The sequence below is a fragment of the Sceloporus occidentalis genome, unplaced genomic scaffold, assembly GCF_023333645.1.
Source record: "Sceloporus occidentalis isolate IW3139 unplaced genomic scaffold, rSceOcc1.0.p SCAF_7, whole genome shotgun sequence".
In the NCBI taxonomy this organism is placed as follows: Eukaryota; Metazoa; Chordata; class Lepidosauria; order Squamata; family Phrynosomatidae; genus Sceloporus; species Sceloporus occidentalis.
Window position 1 is genome coordinate 85,946,029 of NW_028316987.1, and position 25,314 is coordinate 85,971,342.

Sequence of the window (25,314 nt, forward strand, 5' to 3'; positions counted from 1 at the left end):
TGGTCGCCTTAGTCGATGATCTCCGTCTGGGCATGGACAGGGGTAGCGTGTCCCTGTTAGTGCTCTTGGACATCTCTGCGGCCTTCGATACCATCGACCATGGTATCCTTCTGGAGCGCCTGGGGGAGTTGGGTATCGGGGGCACTGCTCTGCAGTGGTTCCGTTCCTACCTCTCGGGTAGATTCCAGATGGTGGAGCTGGGGGACTGTCGCTCTGATAAGAGGGCCCTCACATCTGAGGTCCCTCAGGGAGCGATTCTGTCCCCTATGCTATTTAACATTTACATGAAGCCGCTGGGAGAGATCATCCGGAGACACGGGGCGCGGTGTTATCAGTACGCTGATGACACCCAAATAGTCTTCTCTGTGTCTCCGACTGATGCAGTGACTAGGGATGGCATCTCTCCGCTCAACGCCTGCTTGGAGTCAGTAATGGGCTGGATGAGGGAAAACAGACTCAGCCTGAATCCAGAGAAAACGGAAGTACTGGTGATAGGCTCCCCTGGTCCAGGGATGGAAATTTTTCCACCCGTCCTGAATGGGGTCACGCTCCCTGTAAAGGACACTGTTCGTAGTCTGGGGGTGCTTCTGGACTCGTCGCTCCACCTAACTTCTCAGGTGGATGCGACAGTCAGAGGCGCCTGTTATCAGCTTCGGTTGATACGCCAGCTGCGACCCTACCTGGGCCGGGGGGACCTTGAAACAGTGGTACATGCACTGGTAACCTCTCAACTCGATTTCTGTAATGCGCTCTACATGGGGCAACCCTTGTACCAAACTCGGAAGCTTCAATTAGTTCAGAACATGGCGGCTAGACTGGTTACGGGTACCTCCAGAGCCAGTCATATAACACCGGTACTGGAGGACCTACACTGGCTGCCAATTGGCTTCCGGGCGCAATACAAGGTGTTGGTTATAACCTATAAAGCCCTAAATGGCTTGGGCCCAGGGTACTTGGAGGACCGCCTCTCCCCATACAATCCGCCCCGCACTCTCCGGTCGGGTGGGAAACAGCTTTTGAGAGTTCCTGACACGAGATATGTGATGTCTGCACATAGGGCTTTTTCTGCTTCGGCCCCGCAGGCTTGGAACTCTCTCCCTGTTGAGCTCCGCTCAGCCCCCTCCCTAGAGTATTTTAGAAAAAACCTAAAGACTCATTTTTTCCGCCTTGCTTTCCCCCATGTCCCTTAATTCCACTCTTCTCCTTTATGCTGTTGTAATTGTAATGTAATGGATGTCTTTGGGGTTATTGCTGTTATTAGTTTTAATGGTTTTAAAAGGTGATTGAATGATGGATATTTTTATTGTTGTATTTTATTGCTTAATGTGGGGGGATTTCTTTTATTGGATTTGTTGTATCATATTTTAACTGATTGTAAACCGCTGTGATCATTGGAATAGCGGTATACAAATAAAGATTCATTCATTCATTCATTCATTCAAAGTAAAATCCACAGACCATTGGATCTGTTGTGATAGCCATAGGGAATAAAAAGGTTCCACGGTACAAGAGCCTGGAGGAATGGGCAAAATCCAGCTGATTTTAAAAGTAATTAAAATTGCAACCTACAAATAGTTTCATAGATAATATTCCCAGATAGCCACATGCATTTTTAAAAGTATTACTAATTTATTTTGATTTTGGAATGGGGGATGCTTGCATTTAAAAGCTATCCCAGGTATTACCATAAAAGTTTCTTCTATTTTTTAAAAAATACAGAGCCATTCTATATGTCTTATAAAATTTAAATGAAGGAAATCCTTCACATCCCAAAACCCATGTTTCAGAAATCTTGGGTCTGGTACAGACTGGAGCTGAAAGAAGGGCTCGGTAGAGCGGAGTGTCCGCATGCTCCCAAGCCCTACTGTGCGCTGCTGGTGCTGTCTTGGCATGCCACCATTTGCACAGGCCACATGATGATGACGTGCCCAAATGATGTGACACACAAGGGCATCATCATGGCACATGATCGCTTCTTTTTCTGCCATGCACAGGCCATGCCGTGTGGTTGCCATGGCCTGCTTCCAGGGCATCTCGATGCCCCTTTCTTCCCATCTGTTGAGCCCCTTTGTTTCTTGGCCTCCTCCTCCTACTACTTTTCTTCTTCTTCTTGCAGCAGTGTATCATAAATTTGTTGTGTGCTTTCAAGTTGTTTCCAACTTATGGTGACCCTAAGGCAAACCTATCCTAAGAGGGTCTTGGAAAGATTTTTTCAGAGAGGGTTTGCCTTTGCCTTTCTCTGAGGCTGAGGGAATTTGACTTGGCCAAGGTTACCCAGTGGGTTTCCATGGCTGAGTGGGGATTCAAGCCCTGGTCTCCAGAGTTTAATCCAATGCTCAAACTACTACACTACACTTGCTCTCATAAATAGCCACCCTGAATCATTATATTTAATACAAAAAGATGCAAAGGAATCCTGTATCATCTTACAAACTAATTGAGAGAAAGAAGTTGGTAGCATAAGCTTCAGTAGACTCAGTCTGTTTCATCAGAATCATGAGAAATAGACATTATATTTAATGTTTAGCAAATCCCCAGAATAAGTCTCAAGACAAGTAAAGATGCTTAATGTGATACTTAAAGATGCTTAATGTGATTTCCATCCTTTTTAGATGTCTATGTTTTGGTTTGCATCCAACATGATGTGTATATGATGTGCATATACAAAGGTATATATACATATTTGTATATGTGTGTATATTTATATACTCACATACATATAGATGTGAAGCTTTGAATATACACAACCAACCCTCTATTACTGTAACTCATCACCAAGAAAACTTGGATTCCCAAAATTACCTTGTTCCAGAGTCTGTTGAATTAGATTTGTGTATTTTTCATTTTTACTGAATCAAATTTTGTGAGATCTGGAAGCAACAAAGTTGTTCTCTTGTTCTTTTGTGTTATAGAGAGTTTGGATGACACTGTGTTGACAAGGTGAATTAAACCTAGGGGATTAAAAGCTCTTGATTATCAGAAATATTATGTGCTCATGTATCAACTGATGAATGCAGACATATTTTTCTTCATTCTGTAAGCTTAAAATACTCATGCAAAATGCACTGCTCGATAGGTGAAGCTCCACCTCCTCAAAACACTGGTCAGTTTTAGTGGCTATAGAATCCTAATACTATTTTGAACAATAGACCAGGCATTTTAACTCTGGACTAGCTTGTTAGTCATGCACTGATAATGTGTAATTAAATATATCTTGAGCCCAGAGGGAGCACATTTACACTTTAAAGCGACGCTGCTAAGCTAAAAGATAATTAGCATCACATGTGAGGGCTTTGCTTAAAATATATATTATGCTGTCACTGCTTGCTGTGTGCAATGGCATTTACTAACACTGCTCACTTTAAAAATGGTCAAATTCTTATTTTGCCAGCTAATTAGCGGTTGCCAGTGTCATTTTTGTGATGTTGCAGCTAGTAATATAAGCCAAGTTGCATAGTCACAAAAGTGATCATTGGAAACTGTGACTCTGCTGCAGGGACAATATGGGAAACCCCTTTTCTGAGCCTCTAACGACCTCTGACCTTTGCTTGCTGATGGTTTGCATGGTGATTTCTTTTTCACTCAATGAGCCAAGGGTTGGTTTGTATTACTAATCATTCTTTCCTAGTTAATTCTCCTCTCTGTGTGTGTATGTATGTATGTATTTTGTTTAAATATTACAGCGTTCTTAAGCATTACTTACGCTTTTCTCCCCCTTTACCGGATCTCAGAGAAATACGTTTCAAAAGAAATGGCACTGCTATGTATACCTCTGCATTCAGAACTGTTTCTCAGTGAAGCTCTTTTGAAACCATTATTTTCATGTGCTTTCTGAAATATGTGATAATGATGATGTTTGAAAAAAGTATCAATTAAAGATAACCTGCCCTATGAGTAGCTCTATGGGCCATGGAGAGTTATAATTGGTATACAGAATTAGGGGCAACACAAATATGAAAAGAACTGATTAATGCCCCTAGCTGCCTTTAAAAGTAAGGCTATTCATTTGATTAACACTTCACAACAGCAAACAGCACTGTACCCACAGGGACATGTAAAGTGTGAAGGAGAGATGTGCATACCCAAACATACAGAGAATGAGACAGACCAGGGAGCTGCAAGTGGCTGTAGCATTCATTTGTGTTTGGAGACACACATCCCATAATCACATTTTGTGTGATTAACAGCAATGTCAATGTACTTGTAGTACCACGTGAAGTGTAAATTGGCTTTGACTGTGTGTTGAAGAGAGCAATTGTTTATGGGCTGCTGATTAAAAAGAGGATTTTTTTTCCTTTCCGAGTCCTATATATGTATATATATGACAGTTGTATTTAAGCATAATTACAATAATGAAATCATTGACCTTAGGGGGGAAATTGCACTTTTATATGAACAGAAAAATGGGAAAGCCATAATGTCACCCTGAGTTGAAACCATGTTTAGTGTTGGTTTATTTTTTAAGAACACAATTCAACCTTCAGTTTATTCTATATTTTAAATATTTAACATTATAATGTTTTATAATTTTAAGAATGGCTCAGTAGAGGTATAACCCAATTGTCAAATCATGGTTTGCATGTTGGGACTACCCTACAGCCTCACAGCTCGTCCTCCTCTAGATGAAAACACCCTACTCCCTTTTCATTGAAGATAAATATGATTTAGTTTTAGCTTTGCAGTGATGTCTTTGCTAACAATACTATAGTTAGCATGAAACCGTGGTGAGAAATGGGTTAGCAAACAGTTATTTGGGCTTAGGAAAGATATTGATGTGATATGCCAAGTGGAGAAGTGCAGCAATCACTGGCCATGCGATTACTCATCCACCACCTCTTAGCAGATCCTCTTACAATATCACAGATTGCGTCTGGAAAATTTCTTAGGAGGCAAATTGGAAGCAAATTGGTTAAATCCTGTGCAGAAATGGGCTTTTAAAATCCGCAAAACACCCGCTTTTGCGTGTTGTTTTTCAGACACATTGGTGTCAATGAGAAATAACGTGACATTAATCCGAACACGAAGTCAACAAAACCCACTCCTTTTTACTTTCAGGAAGTTCCTGAAAGGAAAAAAGGAACGGGTTTTGTTGACTTTGCCTTCTGATTAATGTCACATTATTTCTCATTGACGCAAATGTCATCTGAAAAACTACTGCTTTTGTGAGGTATTTCTAATTTCTGTTCAGGTTAACCCCCAATGTCGTGTGAAAAACTATCCACTTCTGTGGGAGGGTTTCACTTTAAATCAAGTTTATGAACGAGATCCATCCCATGTGATAAACTCAGTTTGAAAAGTTTCCTGCCATGCAGCAAGCAGGAAGATTCTTAGAGAAACAAATGTCCAAATCTCCCATGGCACATGAAATTAATGTTGTAGGCTTTTGGTTAGTTAAGCTATAGTTAGTTGTGTTTTGACAGTATGTGAACGCTTTCAAAATGGAAGCTCATGTCTAGTTCTGAGGAATGTTGCATTTTGCAGCACAGAAATTTTTTAAAGTTCAGGTGTAATTATTGAAAACAAAGAGCTCAGTCCACAATTTCTCTTCTAGTATCTGGGTTTGTGTTCCACCTTGTATTTAAAAATGTACTGTTGTATTCAGAATTTAGATGAGTTATGTATTTTCTATTTAAATCTGTCTATTCCACATGGCAATGTTATTAAACATTGTAAAGCATCTTAAAATGTAAGCATTAGTTAAATTCACTTTGCATATTATCTGTCTCTGCAGCAAATTTCTAAATTAAGACTCTATTGTTTCCATTTTGCAGATAGAGGGAGTAACATGCCCAAGGCCCCTTAACTATGGTGGTGAAAAATATATACTCATGTCTAGTTTTCCTCTTTCTGACTATGCAAAATTATATAAGGAATATCTTGGTGATCATGACATTTTCCCCCCACAGGCTGGAGCAGTCTTTTCATAGCAATCTTAAATTATGACTACCTTAAGATTTATTGATTTCAAATAGGTCAATTTTCAGTCTGGATCTTACCCATTTACTTAAAACTAAGAGCCACTGATTTCAGGAAAAGATTATGGAACAGTATAGATTTGTTGCCACATTAGTTTAAGAGAATCATATCTATTTTGTAGCCCTCCTTTAATGCCAAACTGTTCTGTGATATGAATAGAAAATCATTGCAGAATCATGTAACTAATTTCTTATTGTGTTGAGTACGAGGGTTATAAAAAATATTCACAGTCATTCTCATAGTCGACGGGAAAGGGTTTCTTAGTACATGGAGGCAGCATGTCAAAAAAGAAAAGAAAAGATCAGTGGTCAAAAGGCAGGGGTTCTTTTTGCATTTAGGGGCATTTTTGCAAAAAATTCACAAAAACAATTTTTATTAAAACATTGGCTCTTTGTATTACCGTCCCCATCCCATTTTGTGCACAGTATAGAGGGTTTACCCCACCCACCCACCCAACCACCAGGTTCTGTCCTGAAATATGAATAATCATTTTAAAAACTGCAAACAAAAGTGCCCCACTTAATTTTGCCCAGTGGAGAGAAAACATTGGGATTTTTTCATGCTGCATGGGAAAATTAAATAAGTAAAGATTCTCACCCTAAAAAGTACTAAATATTTCCTCATACGTTATGGGAAAACAGTTGCTTACACAGTTTTGCTCTGAAATAGGTGTTTTGCAGCCTGTTTTTAAAAAAAATCAATTTCTCTCATGTTATGTGCATGTGTAAAAACTGTTCAGGAAGAAAAAGAAGTGTCCAGATATAGCCGGGGGTAGTTACATATGCAACAACAAGTTTCCTCACATTGCTAGATGTGAGGGTAACTGAAAGTATGAAACATACCCTGGACACCTTGGTCCTCTTAACCAGACCAATAGCTGGAGCTATCAATGTGGACTCCAATTTCCAAAGCTAAATCCTTCAAATAAGATGTTAAGAAGGAAGAAGAGCTACGCTTGTTCTCTCCATTTTCCTTTTCCTACTGAAAAGCTGATTGGTAACATATTAGACTAGTTTTTTTAAGGGCTTCACTCATGTCTTAAGGCAAAGCCAAGAAAAGAACATCGTGAAAAATCATTTGCATGCTAACTAGCACAGATTTTACATTTATCAATATCACAGATATGAGACATCTGTAATCCACAAAACAGTGATACCTTTATTGGCCAACCAAAATGCACAAAATACATGTTGTAAGCCTTTGAAGCTCATCAGGCAAGCTTGCAACATGTATTTTGTGCGTTTTGGTTGGCCAATAAAAGTATCACTGTTTTGTGGATTTTGGATGTTATTGTACTTTGCTAGATGGCGAACATGGCCACCCCTGGACATGTTTTCTGGACGAGAAATCTATGTGAGATGTTAGTGTCATGTAAGAAAACATTGTTCTTTTGGCTTTATTTAAGAATCTAGGAGGGAGTTTATGTGTACAATTTGAGCAAGCCAAGTGTGTTAAGATATATGTTTATATGTGATGATGATGATGATGCATTATTATTATTATTATTATTTATTACTGCAAACCATGTAAATCAGTGGCTCCCAAAATTTGGTTCCCCAGGTCTTTTGGATTTCAACACTCAGAAGCTGCAGTTAGCATAGTCAACAATCAGGAATTCTATAAGTGAAAGTCCAAAACATCTGGAGGACCAGAGTTTGGGAATCACTGATGTAAATTATATGGAGAGAGTATCTATGTATTGTGATACAGAATGGGGATTTGACTTCACCTAACATAGCTGGAAGTGAATAGTCTGTTCCATAGCCAAATTAGTAGTGTCTTCTGCTGTTATTAACTCATGTACATTACTCTAGGTCAGAATTCACTGAACACTGTGCCTTCAATGAAAGCATTTCTATTGCAGTAGATCTTATATGGGAGCAGTGTTTGAAGGATTGCATGCACTGTCCAAATGATTTCATTAAACATATACTGGAGGAACTGCTTTGAAGAATATAGCCTTGGATGAATTACTATAATATATGTGGCAATTTTTATCCGTAGTAAAGATTATCCCATTTTTAATGCATCCTGTGCTTCTGATAAACACCAGACAAATTAATATATTTATTAATGTTTATATTTGTTTTGTTACAGAAAAGTAAACAAGTGCTACCGGGGTCGTTCTTGTCCAGTAATTGTTCATTGCAGGCAAGTACAATTTTAAAGCTGTTGACAGAGAAGCTGATAAGGTAATCACATAGATGAGATCAGACATCGAAACCATTCTGTGGATTGATTTAGGTCAACAATTCAAAGTAGTTCCTTGTTCTGGCTAAACAAGAGATAAGTTCCTAATAAATTCAGAGACTTAGCATTATTCTGACAAACATTCTGACTTCTTCATGAAAAAAGTTTCATTGCTTTAAATCAGCAGTTCCCAAACTGTGGTCCTCCAGATGTTTTGGACTTCAGCTCACAGAATTTCTGACCATTGGACAAGCTGGCTGGCACTTCTAGGAGTTGAAGTCCAAAACACCTGGAGGATCAAAGTTTGGGAACTACTGCTTTAAACTGTTTGGAATTAACTAGAGAGAATACACGGCCATCAATGTATATGTATGTATAAACATGCACACAAGCATGTACATACACATATTGATCTGCAAAAGAATGGGCCTCCTTCTTCAGTGCTATCTAAGAGCACTGTAAGAGAGAGGCTTGAGACAGAGCCCTAACCATTAGCAGTTTCGTGACAATAAGGAGTGCTTTGTAATCCATCTGAGAAATTGCTGCAGATAAAATAATGCATGGATTTTGGTATATCAACAGAACACTAAATTAGTTTTGAGGGTCATTTGTGTATGAACTTAAGGAATTGCACTGATGTCATGGCTTCAGTACAATTAATATCTGGATTTACTTATAATGGCACAGTTTATTTTGCAGTGATTGGAAAGACATCTATGGTGTCTTATCTTTATGTAAATTATTACATCCATGTCACATACCATAAAAAGCAATATGTTAAGCTCCTTGCCTAGTTATCCACCCACCAGCATCATTAAATCTGTGGTTGAAAAATGTGATCTAGTAAATTATATTTATGATCTAGTGAATTATATTTAAACTCAAAAACTATAGTAAATTTATGGTGTTATCTTCCCCTTCCAATCCATTAGTAATTTGTGTAGGTAAAGGAAATTACAAAAACAAATCATTTCAACTGATGTTGCTAACTCTTTTTAACATTGCCACCAAAACTGTACATTAAAATGTGTGGGGGAAAGGACAAGAAAAATTGATTGCTTAAATCTTAATTATGTTTTCTAGCAACAGACATGAAAACCATCACATTGCTAATTATAATCTGGCCCTTGACAGCAGTGTGGTCTGCATTCAGATGTTGGCTTTTTCTCAGTGCTCAGTCACAAATCTCCAGGAATTCATGTATCTGTTCAGTGCTCTGAGTTGATTGAAATAGACCCTTTAGAAGACTTGTGGCAATTTTTTGTGTGTGCTTTGAAGTAAAACCAAACATTTGGGAGCATATTTTTCTGCCACATTCTTGTGGAAGGTATCCAATTTTTTTACATATATGAGGAAATAATGAGATGTTTAAATAACAAAGGATTTTTCACTCTGTAAGGAGAGTCCAGTGACTGAAAGGTCAGCTTACAGAATTGTAACGTTTCTGTAGCTCAGAAGAAGTCATTGTAGGAATCTGTTCTTCTGTCCTTTGGCTTTTCCCTAATAAGTCTGGTTTTAGAAGCTGTAAATGACTCACTTTATTACTGTTTAAACCTATCAGGAAACACTCAAAGAGAAGCATATCTTTGTCTAAAGAAGGAAATGTATCATGCAAAACTATAGTTGACACACAAAACAACCAGTTTCATTTCTACAGATAGTCTGCTAGCGTCTTCCTTCCCTCTCTCCTCCGTCTCATTCTTCTTTTCCCCTTCTTCCTCTCCTCACCCCAGTATTGTACGTCTTATCATCACATCACCGGCTGCTGTGTTTCTGTTAGCTTTTTGTGCACACTGAATTGATCATTGTTCTTTCCTCCTTCTTCTTCCTGTCTCCCTGTTTGTAGTGATGGTGCTGGAAGAAGTGGAACCTACATCCTAATTGACATGGTTCTCAATAAAATGGCCAAAGGTGAGAATCAAAAGAGATGCTGCTTTTGAGTTCTGAGACATCACAGTGTTGTCATGGCAACACAGACACCATATTCACAGAAAATCTTCAGATTAGAGGCAAATTTTACCCTTGCCTGACTGTTCTTAGTGGATTGTTTTGGTTTTAAATAATAGGTCCACCATGATTAAAAATGAAGGCAAATTACAACCCCTGAAGCTCTGTATGAATGGGATTTAACACATGGATTGATACCTATGTGATTTATTTAACTTTTGTTGGCAAAAAAGACTCTGAGGAACAGAGTAAATATTTATTTACTGTTTCCTTAAACTCAAGGGCCATGAACAACAACAGCTAGTCCATAGTTGTCTACAAGGATTTATGTAGCAGTTGCATTCACTTGACCCTATTGAAAGGCTTCTCTTACCAGGAGATGGGTCAAAGATGGAAATAAACAAATTGAACATGTTTTGACCTGTTTGTTTGTTGTTTGTTTCCTCTATTTATTATTCGCTGAATAATTTACTCAGGCAGGAAAGATTAAGTTGTAGTCATTTGCATGCTCACTGCAGGTGCAAAAACATATCTAACAGGCCAAAGGGTCTTCCGGCCTTCAGGATGATTCTAATAAGCTGACAGCTGCTGTATCTGACCTTATTCTTGGACCTTTTAAGAGAAGCCTGACACATAAAGAAATTCTGATACATAGATGATGCATGGATGAAGTTTTTTCTCACTGGCCACCTCTGTGTTAAGTAAAGCTTCATCTGCTTAATTTCTATATGTCACATTTCTGTTACACCTAGAAGCAGGGGCTGCTGTAGGAGTATGAAGATTTCCACACCAGCATTTACTGTCTGGTAAGCACTGGTAAAATGCCAGAGAAACATTTAGGAAGTGTGCGTGTGTGAAAGCCTGATGCGCTTCCTAAATGTCAGAGAATCGTCTCTTCGCCTTCTGTGTCCCTGAATCATTCAGGGAGCAGCCATTTCCCATTAATGGAAAATTTGCATTAATGGGAAATGGCTGCTCCCTGAATGATTCAGGGATGCTGGAGGTGAGGGGATGCGCATCAGGCTTTCACACACACACGCTTCCTACACATTTTTCTAGCATTTTACCAGCGTACCATGGTAAGCACTGGCGTGGAAATCTTAGTTAATACCTAACATAGACTGTTTTTGGGAACTCTATAAAAAGTATTTATATATTATATAATTTGTATCCTGCTTTTCTCCCAAAATTGGGACCCAATGCACTTTTCACACTTTCACACAGTCCCCTAGTTTCTATGCCATATTATAACAAGGGCCACAGTGGCTATAATGCTAAATGTTAGTAACTGTATTTGTGTTTTAAAAAATAGTAGGTGAAGAAGCAGTTTAATCCTTTGTTCCCTCATTGCACTTCTAAGGAAATGTGCCCCCAAAGTATTATTAGGTTTGGAAAGTACCGTATATACTTGACTATAAGTTGATCTCATGTATAAGTTGAGGGTAGGTTTTTGGACCACAATTATGAATTTTGATATGACCTGTGGATAAGCCGAGGGTAAAACCTAGAGGCATGTAACAAATGATCTAAAGGACGAAGCAAAGGAAAAAAATCCAATAACAATTTGTAAAGGCTGGATAGATGAGAAAGTAGGGGGAGGTCATTGCTTCCAGGACAGATTACGCTCTTGCCTTTTACCAGAGAACAGTTCCTTTATTTATAAAAGTACAGTATTTACATTGAAGCATATATTGATATGTCAACTCATTTTTGGGGGTCAATATTTTAACTAAAATTCTAGACATATACACAAATATATACAGTAAGTTCTCTTTGGTACCACTGCATAGGATAACTCCATGTCTGCCAACTGAGACCCTCAGAGGAAGAGGAAGAAATAAAATGCTTTTTGAGTTGGATTCACAGAACAACTGCTTCCTTTTTGACAAACTGGTTTGTATGATTTTAGTGCAGTAGTACCAAAGAGCACATGAAAGATGGTACTTGTGTATATTTTTCACACAGATATCAATGTCAAGGTGAATAATTTTTTGTCTTTTTTTAATCCTGTAATGCTGATGGAATCTTTCCTTCCAGAGCTAATAGCAACTTGGGGGTAAGGAAAGGGTCCAAGGAGTTAATTTTATTCAGAGCCGCCATAGAAGAGGAAAGAGTAAATATCTGAATACTTTTTTAGAATCTGAGGCGGGTTACAGACCGCCATATTAGTACGTATTCAGTACGTACTAGGGTTAGGAAGGGGCAGTGCTTCCACACCCCCTAACCCTAGTACGTACTGAGTCCGTACAAAATGGCAGTGGCCGTTCCACACGGCCGCTGCCATGATGGCGTGATGAATGCGCCACCATCGCTCCGCGCAAGGGCACTTAATGCGCCCTTTGCACGGAGCAGGAAGGAGATCCGTTTCGGAGCTCCTTCCTGGTTTGCATCGCTGGGCGCAGCCTTCAGACGGCTGCGCCCAGCAACGCAAGGGAGAAAGGGGCCAAGCGGCCCCTTTCTCCTCCTCCCCACTGCCGCGGGGTGTCCTTGGGGCTTGAAGGCCCAAGGACACCCCTTTCCAGGCTGCGGGGAAGCGGCCTTTTGCCACTTCCCCACAGCCTGCAAAGTGGCGGATCGGGGCCTCAGAGGCTGCTGGTCTGGCAGCTGAGGCCACGATACACCAGGGAAAGGCACGCCTACAGGCCACCTCAAAGGGGCGGTCTGTAACGCGCCATAGAGTTAGAAGAGACCGCAAGGGCCATCCACTCCAACCCCCTGCCATGCAGGAAATCTAAATCAAAGCATCCCTGACAGATGTTCATCCAGCCTCTGTTTTAAAAAATCCAGATAAAATATGGGAGATTCTCTTTCCCATTTTTTCTAAGATTTCCTCCCCAGAAATATGGGGAAATGAACTGTGAAATACTTACTTTAAATTAAGGAATAAACTATTTAAGACAAATTGTACATCTATTTACTGTCATCTAAATGCATTCAAATGAAGTCAAGTTTAAAACATCGTCCAATATGTGGTTCAGGAATGCAGTCTGGGATTCTGCCAGCATAGTGGCAAGACCTTTTCACTACAGAGGCCACAGCTTTCCCTCATTTTCAGTGAAATAAATTTCTGTGTGTTTGCAAATACTGTACACCAAATCAAGAAATAAACTGACAAGCAAAAGGATAGAGAAACCTGTCTCAATCTAGGCAAGCATTCTGTTTTTAGACATCCATGGAGAAAATAATGAAGGATCCGACGAAGCATAATTTGCTGATAGCGATAGCTCAGAAACTAAGAGTTATTACACAGTTCCATGTACCAAAGTTAGATTTAATTAGTCTCTGCCGCCCACTTTTCCTCCTCAGCTCTTTTTCTGAAAATTATTGCTTTCTGTGTCTGCTTGACACTGTGGAGGTGACTAAATTCAGGATAAATAGTAACTATTTTTCTCTCTACTGTAATTGATGGTTTCTTCTCCTTTCAACTTTAGCCATTTGTTTGTTTCTCATAAACTCCCAGACTCTAGGAGTTCAGCATCTTGAACATTTGTAAGAAAAATTAAAAACATAAAAGTCTTGATGACAGTGTAATGCAACATCTACAAGTATAGATGCCCTTAGTGCTACTCTTTCGAGGGATGTGTCTTTGATTTGGGCAATAACATATTGGGCTGGTGAACCTAATGCATGCCTGTACTTTGTGGTGAGCACCGTTTTATAATATAGAGAATTTTCCTAATATTTTAATTGGGATTAAAACTTTTTTAAAAAAGGTGAAAGAATGTGTTAATGAAAGAGGAGTAAAGTACTATCATGTTCACTTCAAAAAATCAAGAGAAAAAAAAACCTTTCCAGGTGCTACATTTTTAACAGTGTTTATTCTAAGCAAGGTCAGCTCTGTTTAGTACTTGGATGGGAGACTGTCAACAAATATAAAAGGATGTAGGCTATATTTCAGAGAAGGGAACTCTGAATACTCCTTGCCTTAAAAAAAACCTATGTAAATCATGGGTTCACCATAATTCAACAGGTGACTTGAAGGCCTATCAATTCACACATATTCTCTAATTAATTTCTTCCAATTTACACATCCAATCCAAAGCCAACACAATGGGGGGGGGGTTGTTTTTTACACCCCATGAGAAGCAATGCCTTAAATGATGGTAAATTAACTTTCCCTATCTCTAGCAGCTATTGTGGATGGAATAGAACAGAATAAACACACAGGAGTAAGTGTCGTTTGAAAACTGGTTGCAGTTCCTCTTGTAGAGAACACTGAAAGAACAATGATTTACAACCACTAGTGTATCTGAAGACAGCCTTTGTCAAAATAACAATTAATTAATTGGGAGCTTAGTTATTAATTGAGAGCTTAGCTATTCCAGGTTAATCCAATACGGAGTACGAAGTATTGGATTCATTCTGTAATTGTGCATGCTACACAGAGTGATGAAGTATGAGACTTCTACAGGATCGCATCACTGTTGTCTAGTCTAACTAACTGCCTCCTTTCCTTCTTTCATTCTGTAAATAACATTATTATGAATTATGTAAAGTTTACCAGCAGTGTAGTCCAAGGGCAGTTCGCTTGTTTTTAAGCAAACCGAAGTATTGTATTCTTTGTGAAGATATGAACAAATGGGGTATTAGCTGTGTTGGATATTCATATTACATGTTCTATGATGATATGTTCAAGTATTTAATCAAAATTACCTAACCTGGATTAAACCACAATTTAAGAAGCATCTCAACATACTGGAATGTGTCCAGCAGAAAGTGACCAAAATGATATGCGACTGGAAACATAGGCTTATGGGAAAGGGTTTAACCTGTTGAAGAGAACACTGAGATGGTATTATACTAATTTTCAAATCTCCCATATTTTATCTGGTGAAGCATGGTTGTTGTTGTTGTTTACTGCTCCAGAGTACCCAAACTAATGGATTCAAATTATAAGAAGGAAGATTCCAGTTAAATGTTATCTCATAAAGTGACAAACTTTCCTTCTTTGGAGGTTGGGTGGGATTCCTGTTTTGGTAAAGGACTGAACTAGATGTCTTAGAATGTCTACAGTTCTATCATTATCATTAACTAAACACATTCTACCTTCTTTTGTACATATAAATCAGGTACTGTAGCTGGGAAATCTAAAAGATAGATGTACAACTTGTGAAAATTTAGTTTACTAGGAATCTAATTTGTTTTAATCATATGCATAGACAACTTTAAATGTCTTGTCTGCACTTACATAGCATAAACATTTGGGGTTGGATCCAGACATATACATACTTAGGGGAAGCTATTTAAATCAATGGATTTAAACAATTTTATAACTAAAATTGCAATTGGAAATAAGCCTTGTTGAACTCAGTAAAACTGAATTCAGAGTAGACAAGCATAAGACTGCATTGTAACAAGTCTCATTGCTAAATGGCTGTTCTTTAAGTATAGGAATGTCAGGATCCAACCCTCTACATTTTGAAGCAATTGATGTTTTCTTGTGTCTCTTATACCCCATGTGTGCAGACTGAGATGGAGGGCCTCACTGGGGTTACCCAGATATTTATATAGTGGAATTTGGGAGTGTATGGGTAATAATGGCAAAACAATCTAATTGTACGGCTGTATTTTCCATGTGCTATTCCAAATTGTTCCATTTCTTTTACTTTTTTGAAGTCCGTTGATGATGTTTTTGTACAAGAGGCATTTCACCTGCTTGGAATATTTGAATTTCAAGTGGTGTCTTGAATCTGTCTAAATAAAACTTGTGCAGATCAGGGTGAACAGATGTACCACCTCTGATATATATTTGTTAAGTTCCTTCCAGTCTTCAGCAACGGGAGGATGCAATGAAAGCTAGATTGGAAAATATATACAATTTTCTTGCATCAAATAATAAACAAGAAGAGTTTTCTAGCTTCACACATTCAGCCACTTAAGAGAAGGATTGACTTTGTTGTGAGAGCTCTAAAGAATGCCATTTACTGACTCCATTGTAGCATGTAATGTCAAATTCCATTTTAAGTGTGGGCTTAGTGTTGCACAATGCAGGACAAGTCATGTGAAACTGGCCAAAGAAAAGAGTTGCAGGGTTTTTTAGACTGGTCAACCCCATTTTGTTCTTGACCTGCTCCCCTCTGCCACTGGGGGTGTGCAATCTAAAATCCCTGACCTGGCGCTTTGGGCAGTTTAAATGAAAGATCAAAGGGCAGAGCGAGCATCTCAACCCTGCTGAGGTGGGCCTTTCCCAGGCTGTCACACTGTGAGGCAGCCAAAGGTTTTGTTCTGATCGGAATCGAGGCCCAGTCTGTGAAGCCTAGCCCTCCTTTGTCTGGCCTGAGAAGTTTGAGGCCCAGGTTGAGGATCCAGTGTTCATCAAATGATCAAAGGCCTGAAGTCCAGGACATGAAATCTTTCTTTCCATTTCCTTTTCTAAAAGAATGAATTGCACAAGTACCAAAGAATACCATTGCCATTGCTTTTCTGTGGTGCAAGCACTAACTTTAGAGTCCTTCAGTTCTAAACATAAAATCTAAGTGCACTTTCAATCCTGGCCCAGCTGCAAGGCCAGCATTTGCTAACATGTCGTACAATAAAGGCTTTAAGGATTAAGACCTTCAGGTTTTTGTTTTTTAAAGGGCTTTTAAGAACAAACTTAGAATAATTTGAGTTCTTGATCCACACTCTGGTTTATTAAAAAGCAGACACTAATGCATTTTAAAATCAAAGTAAATAAGGACCATTTGGTTGCAGTAGTGGGAAAGTGGAAAACAATCAATAAAATGCTTTGGCTCTTCAACTGCTCTTTCAATAAGAACGAGGACTTTTTTTTTTACATAATTTACTTTGCTACATTTGAAATAGTTTCTCCTTGCCACTAATATGTTTGTAGCTGGAATAAGCCCTGATCCCTATTTTCTGCAGCAATACTTTTGAAATTCCCATATCTAAGGTTATTTTTCCTCTGTTTAAAAATGTTATATTTTAAATCAAGCAAACAAAGGTTGTTTTAATTTCCTTACCATCTGCAAGGTGTTTTGTAGTTTACATCAATAAACTCTCAAACCTTATAACAAGAGTAAAGCAACACTTTTTCTTTTCTATTATACTCTGTTTCCTGATTTTATTGTCCTGCCTATATACAACCTTAAATTAAAAAGCGATAAAAGACTGATTCGTTGCTTTGCAATCGATTTAAGATGAAAGTTTGGTGTTATACCTTTCATTTCATATATGGTGGCTTAATTAGAATTTTGAATCAATAATAGCAGATAAACTATTAATTTACAAATCTAGAATAATTTTTCAGGCTTTTGGCAATGCAACTTTTGTTTCTAGGATACAGTATCCTCTCTACAGATAAACACCTACACAGCTCGTCTCTTATTTCTATATTTTGCAATGTAGTCTTTGGGAAAATATGCAGAATTATTGATCTGATATTTCAAACAGTATGAGTGGGATGGCACAGAGACATAATTACTGAGAAACATGAAGGAAGGAAGGAAAGTCTTCTGTTCTTAAAACAACAACAAAAAGTTATCTTGCCTTCTAAGTTCTGAATTTTATTGAATTGCTAAAGCTTGAACTTTGTAGCTCATTAGAGCCAACTGGTTATCCTGTGGATGGAAAAGTGAAATCAGCAGAGGCAGCCTGGATCTCACTTTTGTACTCAAGCACATATTTTTTGCAAACCAATTTTAGGTCTCTCTTCTCTAAGGTTATTTTCTGTTCTCTGAAATATTGTGGCTGTCTTTTAATGAAAACAGCCCTCTGCAGTCAGACAGAATCTTATTATATATTTACAAAGTGAGCTGCTTTTAACATAAATGTGATGACGGATGAGTTAGCCAGTTTAACACAATTATGCAGTGCTGTTGGCACTTGCAGGCTTTTCTGCCAGATAATTGACCACAGTGAAAACTGTGCCTTAAGTCATATTCAGATACAAATACTGGAGCTGGTAGCTGGTTTTAGTTTAACGTATACAGCCTATAATGAATAGGGATATATTTGCTATTAAAAAGTAACTACTAATAGCTTATTTAATACTGTAAGATATGTTTTGAGATAATATATTCATTGTATGCATAATAATAATAAAGCCAGTTAGAGGCAGATCAAATGGTGGAAATATTCAAAGTCTACGTAAATATCCAGTTTCCCATGTGAGCTACAAATTTTCAAGCATGCAGAAAGGTAAAAAGAAAAGAAAAGGAATCGGCACTTGCTGATATTGCCTTAGTTCAGATATGTAACTGAATTATGTAGGAAACCAAGAGTGGGAATCATGAGGCCTTCCAGATATTATTGGGTAGGTCACAGGCTCCCTAGTCAGTGGTGAAGAATGAATGTTAATCCTATAACTTTGATGGGCTGCATGATTTTCACCCCATAAAACCTTTGCCTTGCAACCGTGTGATTTGGAAATAATGGTCCTGGGAGTGCAGAGGACTACAAAGAAATGTTAGAAAAAGAAACAGCTAAACTGGCACATATTCACAAAGTCTAGTCCATCAACAGTGGGCTGAACAGAAATGATGGCTTCCTGGTACATTATACATAACATTGGTTAACTCCCCAGCCTCATAACAATGCTCTTGACCAGTTTATCACATCTCCTTCTGGTTCCCAGCCAGCAGTACTATATTCACATGTCCCAAAATGTTTTGATACATTTGTGCAGAAGTATATGTGCATGGAAGCTTGCTGGAATCTTTTAGCTTATTAATTTTGCACATGGTTGTGCTTTTTTTCCCTTTGTGCAGTTGCTTTAACAGTTTGCAGTTGCGTGGGTGGAGTTCCACAAGTGTTTCCATAGTTCATACAGCTGCACATACTGACATGGCATGTTACTATTGGTCAGTATCCTCAACATATCACTTGATTCCCTGGGATTGTAGAAGCCACCATAGTTCATCTGTCATTGCACAATGGCACAGTAAGCAAGCACATTCACAGATATGCAGCTCATAGCATAATATTGGTGGTATAGTGCAAGCACCATTTAACTTTGTGAGTTTTTTTTCTTGATGAAGTTGTTTTAACAGTTCGTACTTGCATAGATGGAGTTTGTGAGTTTAGTTTACACTATTCAAACACAATGTAAGATCTCAGCTATTTTGTTTTTCTGAGGAAAAAAACACATTTTATGCAAAAAATGATTTGCAGAAAAACAGATTTGTGCAAGAAATGTGATCTTAAGCAGACACCAAAAATATTGTTTTTGAGAACTATTTGTTTTTACTCAAAAAATGTGGGCTGATATGTTGTCTAGCAGTTACAATATTGTAAGCCAGACAGGGTCTTGTATTTATATTTAATGTCAGTCAAACAGGACACCACCCAAAGGGCTTCCAACATCCTGCTGATAAGGGTACTGGGAAATGATGCAGTCAAGCAGGCAGGTAGGAAAAAATGGCCCAAAGCTGCTGCTTCAGAGACCGAGCTGAGACCCCGCTGACTGCACCACCAATTCTCATAGTGACCAGCATGCACATGCCACGACCGCATAGTGCGGCATCAAGCTGCACTGCTGGTTTATTTTTTTAACTTTTGCCCCCACCATCCATGTGCACCATCACATAAACACACCACTGATAACTGTCTGTTGCCTAGATGCCATCCCATTGGATGGCCACTCCCTTTGATTGTGCACACTGTCGCACTTGTGACCCTCCACTGGGCATCAGAATAGAGGTGTGCCCAGTAAAACACTGGCAACACACACAATCATACCCCCCCTACATGTGCCCTTCATCCTCCTTCACCCCATGCCCCATCTTGGACTGTCTGTTTTGTGTATCTTATATAGCCATTGGAGGTGTCACACTTTCCCTTTTTTCCATTGCCACCCGGACGGCCAGCTCTATTCTTTTTAAGTGTGCACCTGCACTGGTGCATTTATAGACTACTTTAGGGTTAGGGTTAGGCTGGAGCACTCCTTTGGACTGGGCTTGCATCATGGCATTTTTATGCACTGTCGAAGGTGTGCACTTTTCTGAAAGAGGTTTCTTTCAGTTTCTTTTTAGTCTGGTGTTTCATCACTTAGAATGGCCACAGCACAGTTCCCCACTTCTTTTTTTGGGAGGGGGGGTGCATCAACTAAATGCCACACCACCAAGTGGCCTGAATCTGCTTCTTTTGGCCCATATGAGGCCAATGTCTGCAGTGCTTTCCTGGGGTGTATTGAGAGAAAGAGTTGGGACAAGACCCAGAGGGATCTGTCCAGCTGTCTGTTCCCAGCTTTCAAAAGGACTCACAGAGCACTACAGACATCATCCTCAGTGCCCTGATCTGCAGCGCCTTGGAAATCCTTTCTTTCTTTCTTTTTTCCCCCCTGGGGAATTGGCATCATCAGACATAACCACACTGACTGTCATAATTATGTCTGCACAGCTGTGGTTTTCTTTAAAAAAAAGTTATGAGGGAGGGAACTGTTTTCAGAAGCACAACAAAAAAATCATGGTTTAGCACCACCACCATCCCAAATTTTGCACAAAACCCATGATTCTGGAAACAATATATTTTCTGTTTTGTTACGTTTAAAACAACACATTTTCCACACAAAAACCCACAACTTTATAGGGGGGGAGCCCAAATCCACTGTTGCTGGAAATGTGTTTTTGGTGCAAAAAGAACACCTTTTGCACAAAGGATGCATCTCCAGAAACACTTAAGGATGTGTGGATACCAGGTGAAAAATTCTCATCTATATTATTCCTGCCTATGAAATGATTAAAAATAATACCAACCCTAGTAGATAGTTTAAGCAGCAGGGTATTATTTGTGTATACAGCACAACAGTTGATACTCTCTTAAACAGTTTTCTGAGGCTACCTTTTAGCATTATAATGCTTGTAAATCAGGAATGTACCTGTGGTTTTATTTTCAGATATATGCCATATATATCAAGAAGGATGGAAAGAGATTTTCCATTCCTGTGATGTAAAAAGCAAGGCATTAATGGCAGAAGATTTAGAACCTGTCTCATTTATTCAGGGTTGTTCATGCAGTAATTACACATAGTAGCCAGTATGTGGAAGAAGGGAGAGAAATTCTGAGACAGAGGAGTTGAAGAGCTTTAGAGGGATCTGAAAAGAATGAGTTGTCATTAAGCAACTTGAGACACTAACCAATTTGAAAACAAGAGTGCATGGACTCAAGCTGCAGAGGAGACAAGTATGTAAGAGATCTAGGCAACATATAGAAGGCTGCATATAGAAGACGGTTAGAATGTGGTATGAATTAACAAAACTCAAGTCTGAAAGAGATGCAAGATGCAATGAATTGGTGTTTATTGTTGAAAGTCTGTTAATATTTTGAAACAGCTTTGGGGTGAAAAAAGAATAGCAATACACCATACATGTATGTAAACATAAAATATACAATAATTCAAAGAACTGATCACTCCAACATAGCTATTGCATACTTAAAGAAAACAGTGTGTAGAAATTTCTGATGAAAACATTTCTGATACAATTCACTGGTGACTAAAAGATATGAATGGGTGTTTGATTTCATTGCCCACATAGATGGTATCCCATGGGCTTCTCAACAATAAACATACCTGCATTAGATCTTGAGGCATGTCTCTCAGTTCCTTGGATGCTCTTTGGTTTTTGCATTATCTGTGAATTCACAAAAGCAAGGCATAGAGATGGTGCCTTGTCATTTGAAGATGCAGCTCTGAAAAAAATCTGACTAAAGAAGCAAGCTTTTCCTTTTCTTCAACATGCCTGACATTTAACTGAGAGTTTGTTTTCAAGTGAGTGTTAAACTGATCAGAGAATATTCTTGTGGTTAAATAGTCACCTGGCTTTTTAAATTAAAGGGTTAACTGGTGTTACAATACAATGGGAATTTCATGGTGCAATTATATTAGATTCTTATGCTATCTAATGGTCGTTGCAAAGGAGAAATAGAACCATGGAAATTTTAATAAAATATTATGCATAGATGCATGCAAATTTAAATTTGACATTTACAACTCAGGATAAGCTTAAGATAGTTTACTCTCGCTGGCACCCAGATTGTTCCAGCTCTCAGTCTTGTGGTACCTAGAGGCACTTATTTGTCTCAGTGCTGGAATTTGATTGGCTGCTTCAGATCTTGCTGATGGATGGATGGGTGAAAAATTAGTACATAAAGAAGCTAGCCAAATATTGCCACTATTTGTCAAGAAGGATGTGTTTTTATTCAATGCAAATATCGAAAATCCTGTGGGTTTAAAAATTGCTCACATAATCTAGCTTTATCAAAGTGCCCACGCATGAAGCTGTAAGGACTGATTGCTCCTCAGTCCTGAAGGACGTTATGCTACAGTGGCTGAAATAAACCCTCCCATAATCCTAGCAGAGCTATATATAATGTAAAATAATTATAATTCTTAAAAGTATTGGGATTGCCCACAAACTGGATGCTTTCATAGTATACTTGTTTATATTCTAGTAAGGAGTACCGACTGCTGGTAGTATTCAGTGAACAAGCTGCAGTCCAGGGTACTGCACAGGTCTATTAAGAAAAAAAAAAAAAGTACTCAAGCACTCCACATGTCTGAAACCAGAAAAAAAAAACTCATTACAACTGGGAAAACTGAAAATTTTAAATGTGTGTGCAAACATGTGCATGTTATTCTTGAAATATGAGGAGAGGAAGGAGGAAGTTGAAATTTGTGTCATGAGAAGCATGGCCTCCAAGCACTTGTCCCTTATGAGGAGTTCTTCACATCTTTATTCACAGGCTGTTCTGTCACCTCAACCCTCATTAATGTCATCAGCTATCCTCACATGTCTTTTACCATATTTCCCTTACCGTACTTCAAGCCCCTATTGTTCCACCTTCAAACAATTTAGTGCTAGCACTGACAATATGATGAACATGTCATAGTATCATTTCTGCTGGTACCCAACAGTAAACGTTGTTTGGCATCCTCTTCAGTATTTACAACATTGCAAATTTTGGGATTCATTTTTATGGTTGCTGTACCATGCAGTGACCAAATGTGCCCACCAAACCTACCTTTTCAGTGGCACAACTCCACCATCAAAAAGATTCCCAAGACATCATAGAATAGAGTAGTGTGTGATGATACCTCAAGCAGTATTCCAGCAGTGTGGTGCTTTGCAGCAGCCAAGGTCTATAACAGCTGCCTCTCATAAAACACCTTGGTGCCAGGATTGGGCTGGAGGTGTCATGACATGCTGCCTCACTCACCAGCAAGTTGAAAATTATCTTGAGGGCGGGCTGCGCTGCTGAAAAAGTTAAATTTGGGATTGTAGTGTCAGGAGATGTAACTACAATGATGGACCTCTTTCATTATAGCTATGTATTTTGATGTTAGGGGAAATCAGCGTATGCTGGAGCCTCATTGGAAGTAATGGGGCTCGTGCCTGTGGTGCACAACCACACGGTGGCAAATCGCGCCATGGGCGCACCCCTATTAGTTCTTTTGGGGCGTGTGAAGGGCTCTTCCGGCGCTGCTTTCAGCTGCGTATGGCACGCCCACGTAAAATGCAGGCGCACTGTACTAATAATTGAAAGCTTATCTGAAGTATGCTTACAGATGCCCATCTCATTTTGGCTGTATGTTTCTTGATTATCTGAGTCAACCACACAGATTGGGGCGCTTGTCACTTTCTATTTCAGTTATCCTCTCATAGGACTCGCAGCAACTCATTCAACCTGGTCTAGCTTCATGAGACATGAGCCTTGGGTTTCAGCCAAGGGGCAAGAAACAGGTTTGTCGTTATAGTGAGAGAGCCATCAGCCTGTGCTCACAACAGCAAGTGGGAGTAGCTTACCATCTGGAACCAGGAAAAGATTAATACAATGGTAACATAATGCTGCAGAACATGAACCATATGCTTGAGACTGGCACTGCATTCAGCTCTTATCCCTAAGCCTTGAGATACCTGTAGTAATATTACCCTTCATTGTATGATTTTTGTCATTGTTTCTCTAGATTAGTCATGTGTCTTGGTGGGCAACAGTTATTTCTGTTGTGTCATGCAATGTTGTGGGTGTAATAGACCTATGGAAGAGAAAGGAGAGAAGCAACATTTAGGCCTTTTAATCTTTTGCAGTAATTTGCTTTGGTATTAACTAAAATGGTAACTAGTTGGAGTCCTTCTAGTGGACTCCGGGTCTCCTTGTCTTCCCAGATCAACTTGGCAGCTCAATGCCAGGCTAAGATAATAGTTTTAAAAGGGAGGAGACAAAACAAGAGATTAGTGCCTGGCTTGTCCAGAGATATTTCAGGCTAGATTTCATTGGTGACCACATTATTCAAGCTGCTTACAAATAATTTTCCTGAGAGAAGTAGGGCAGGAAACTCCCACAATAATACTCACAATGGGAGGGAGAAGGCAGCCAAACATTGCTTGTGACATGTGACCAGCCATACCAGTGGCCCCAGATCTTGAAAAGCTTGCAGTCTTGCCAGAGCTGTGTGCATTGGTGGAACAGACAATAACCCATCTTAAATTCCTGAATGATGCAATCCATGCTAGCTGAGCTGCCAGGTTTTGGGGAAGATTGGAGTGCAGAGCCCTAAATACAAGAACCAAGAGTGTGAAACAGGCCCTGGCCCAAACTGGTAGCCAATGAAGGGATCTATGGTGTTGGTGGTAGGGAGAAATATGAATATTTACAGAGATTTAAAACAGCCTGGATAGACCTGTTCTGAATTAAGGCCACAGGAAGCAGCGAACAAGGAAAACCTGCCATTAGGCTATTACAGTTTCACCAAACACACACACTTCAGCTACTGCATCTAAGATGTAGGTGTGAGCATGGAAAAATAAGTAGCAGGAAGTGGTGAGAATAGTAGGGTTAAAAATTGAAGATGGAAAAAGTAGCCTGGTTTCAAATCACTAGTCAGCCATGAGACTGACTAGTTGGAGCCAACCAGATGCTGGAGCCTTCTAGCAGGAGTTCTGGTTCAGATGATAAGAGGTGAAGTCCAAAATCTCTAGAGGGCACCAGAAGATTGGCGCATGGTCTTGGGACCAGAGTGATATCTTGGCCTAATCTGCCTCATGCATAGTTGATAGTTGTATGAAAGAAATGAAGGACTCCTTAGAGGAAAGGGATGATATAAATAAAACAAAAAAAAAATCTTCAACTAAAATATGTACTGTTAGAAGCAAAGCTTGTTTGATTGGTCCCACATAGGACTATTGCTCTGCAGCTGTCTGAAATTCAGATTAAGCAAGTGCCTCAGGGTGACATGGGAGGATTTGTCTCTGAGCTGGGAATTAA

General features: G+C 39.2%; 1 protein-coding gene across 3 annotated transcripts in view; it reads left to right on the forward strand.

Moving 5' to 3' along the window:
• Nucleotides 1-25,314, forward strand: part of PTPRN2 (protein tyrosine phosphatase receptor type N2) — a 651,730-nt gene that overhangs the window by 620,238 nt on the left and 6,178 nt on the right. For 2 of the 3 annotated variants that reach the window (XM_089533554.1, XM_089533553.1), the window contains 2 exons: nucleotides 8,074-8,127; nucleotides 10,013-10,077. In XM_089533554.1, the coding sequence (XP_089389680.1) occupies nucleotides 8,074-8,127; nucleotides 10,013-10,077 (119 nt within the window). Of the gene's footprint in view, nucleotides 1-8,073; nucleotides 8,128-10,012; nucleotides 10,078-23,700; nucleotides 23,887-25,314 lie in introns of all 3 variants that reach the window. The other variant, XR_016281968.1, reaches the window with a different exon arrangement.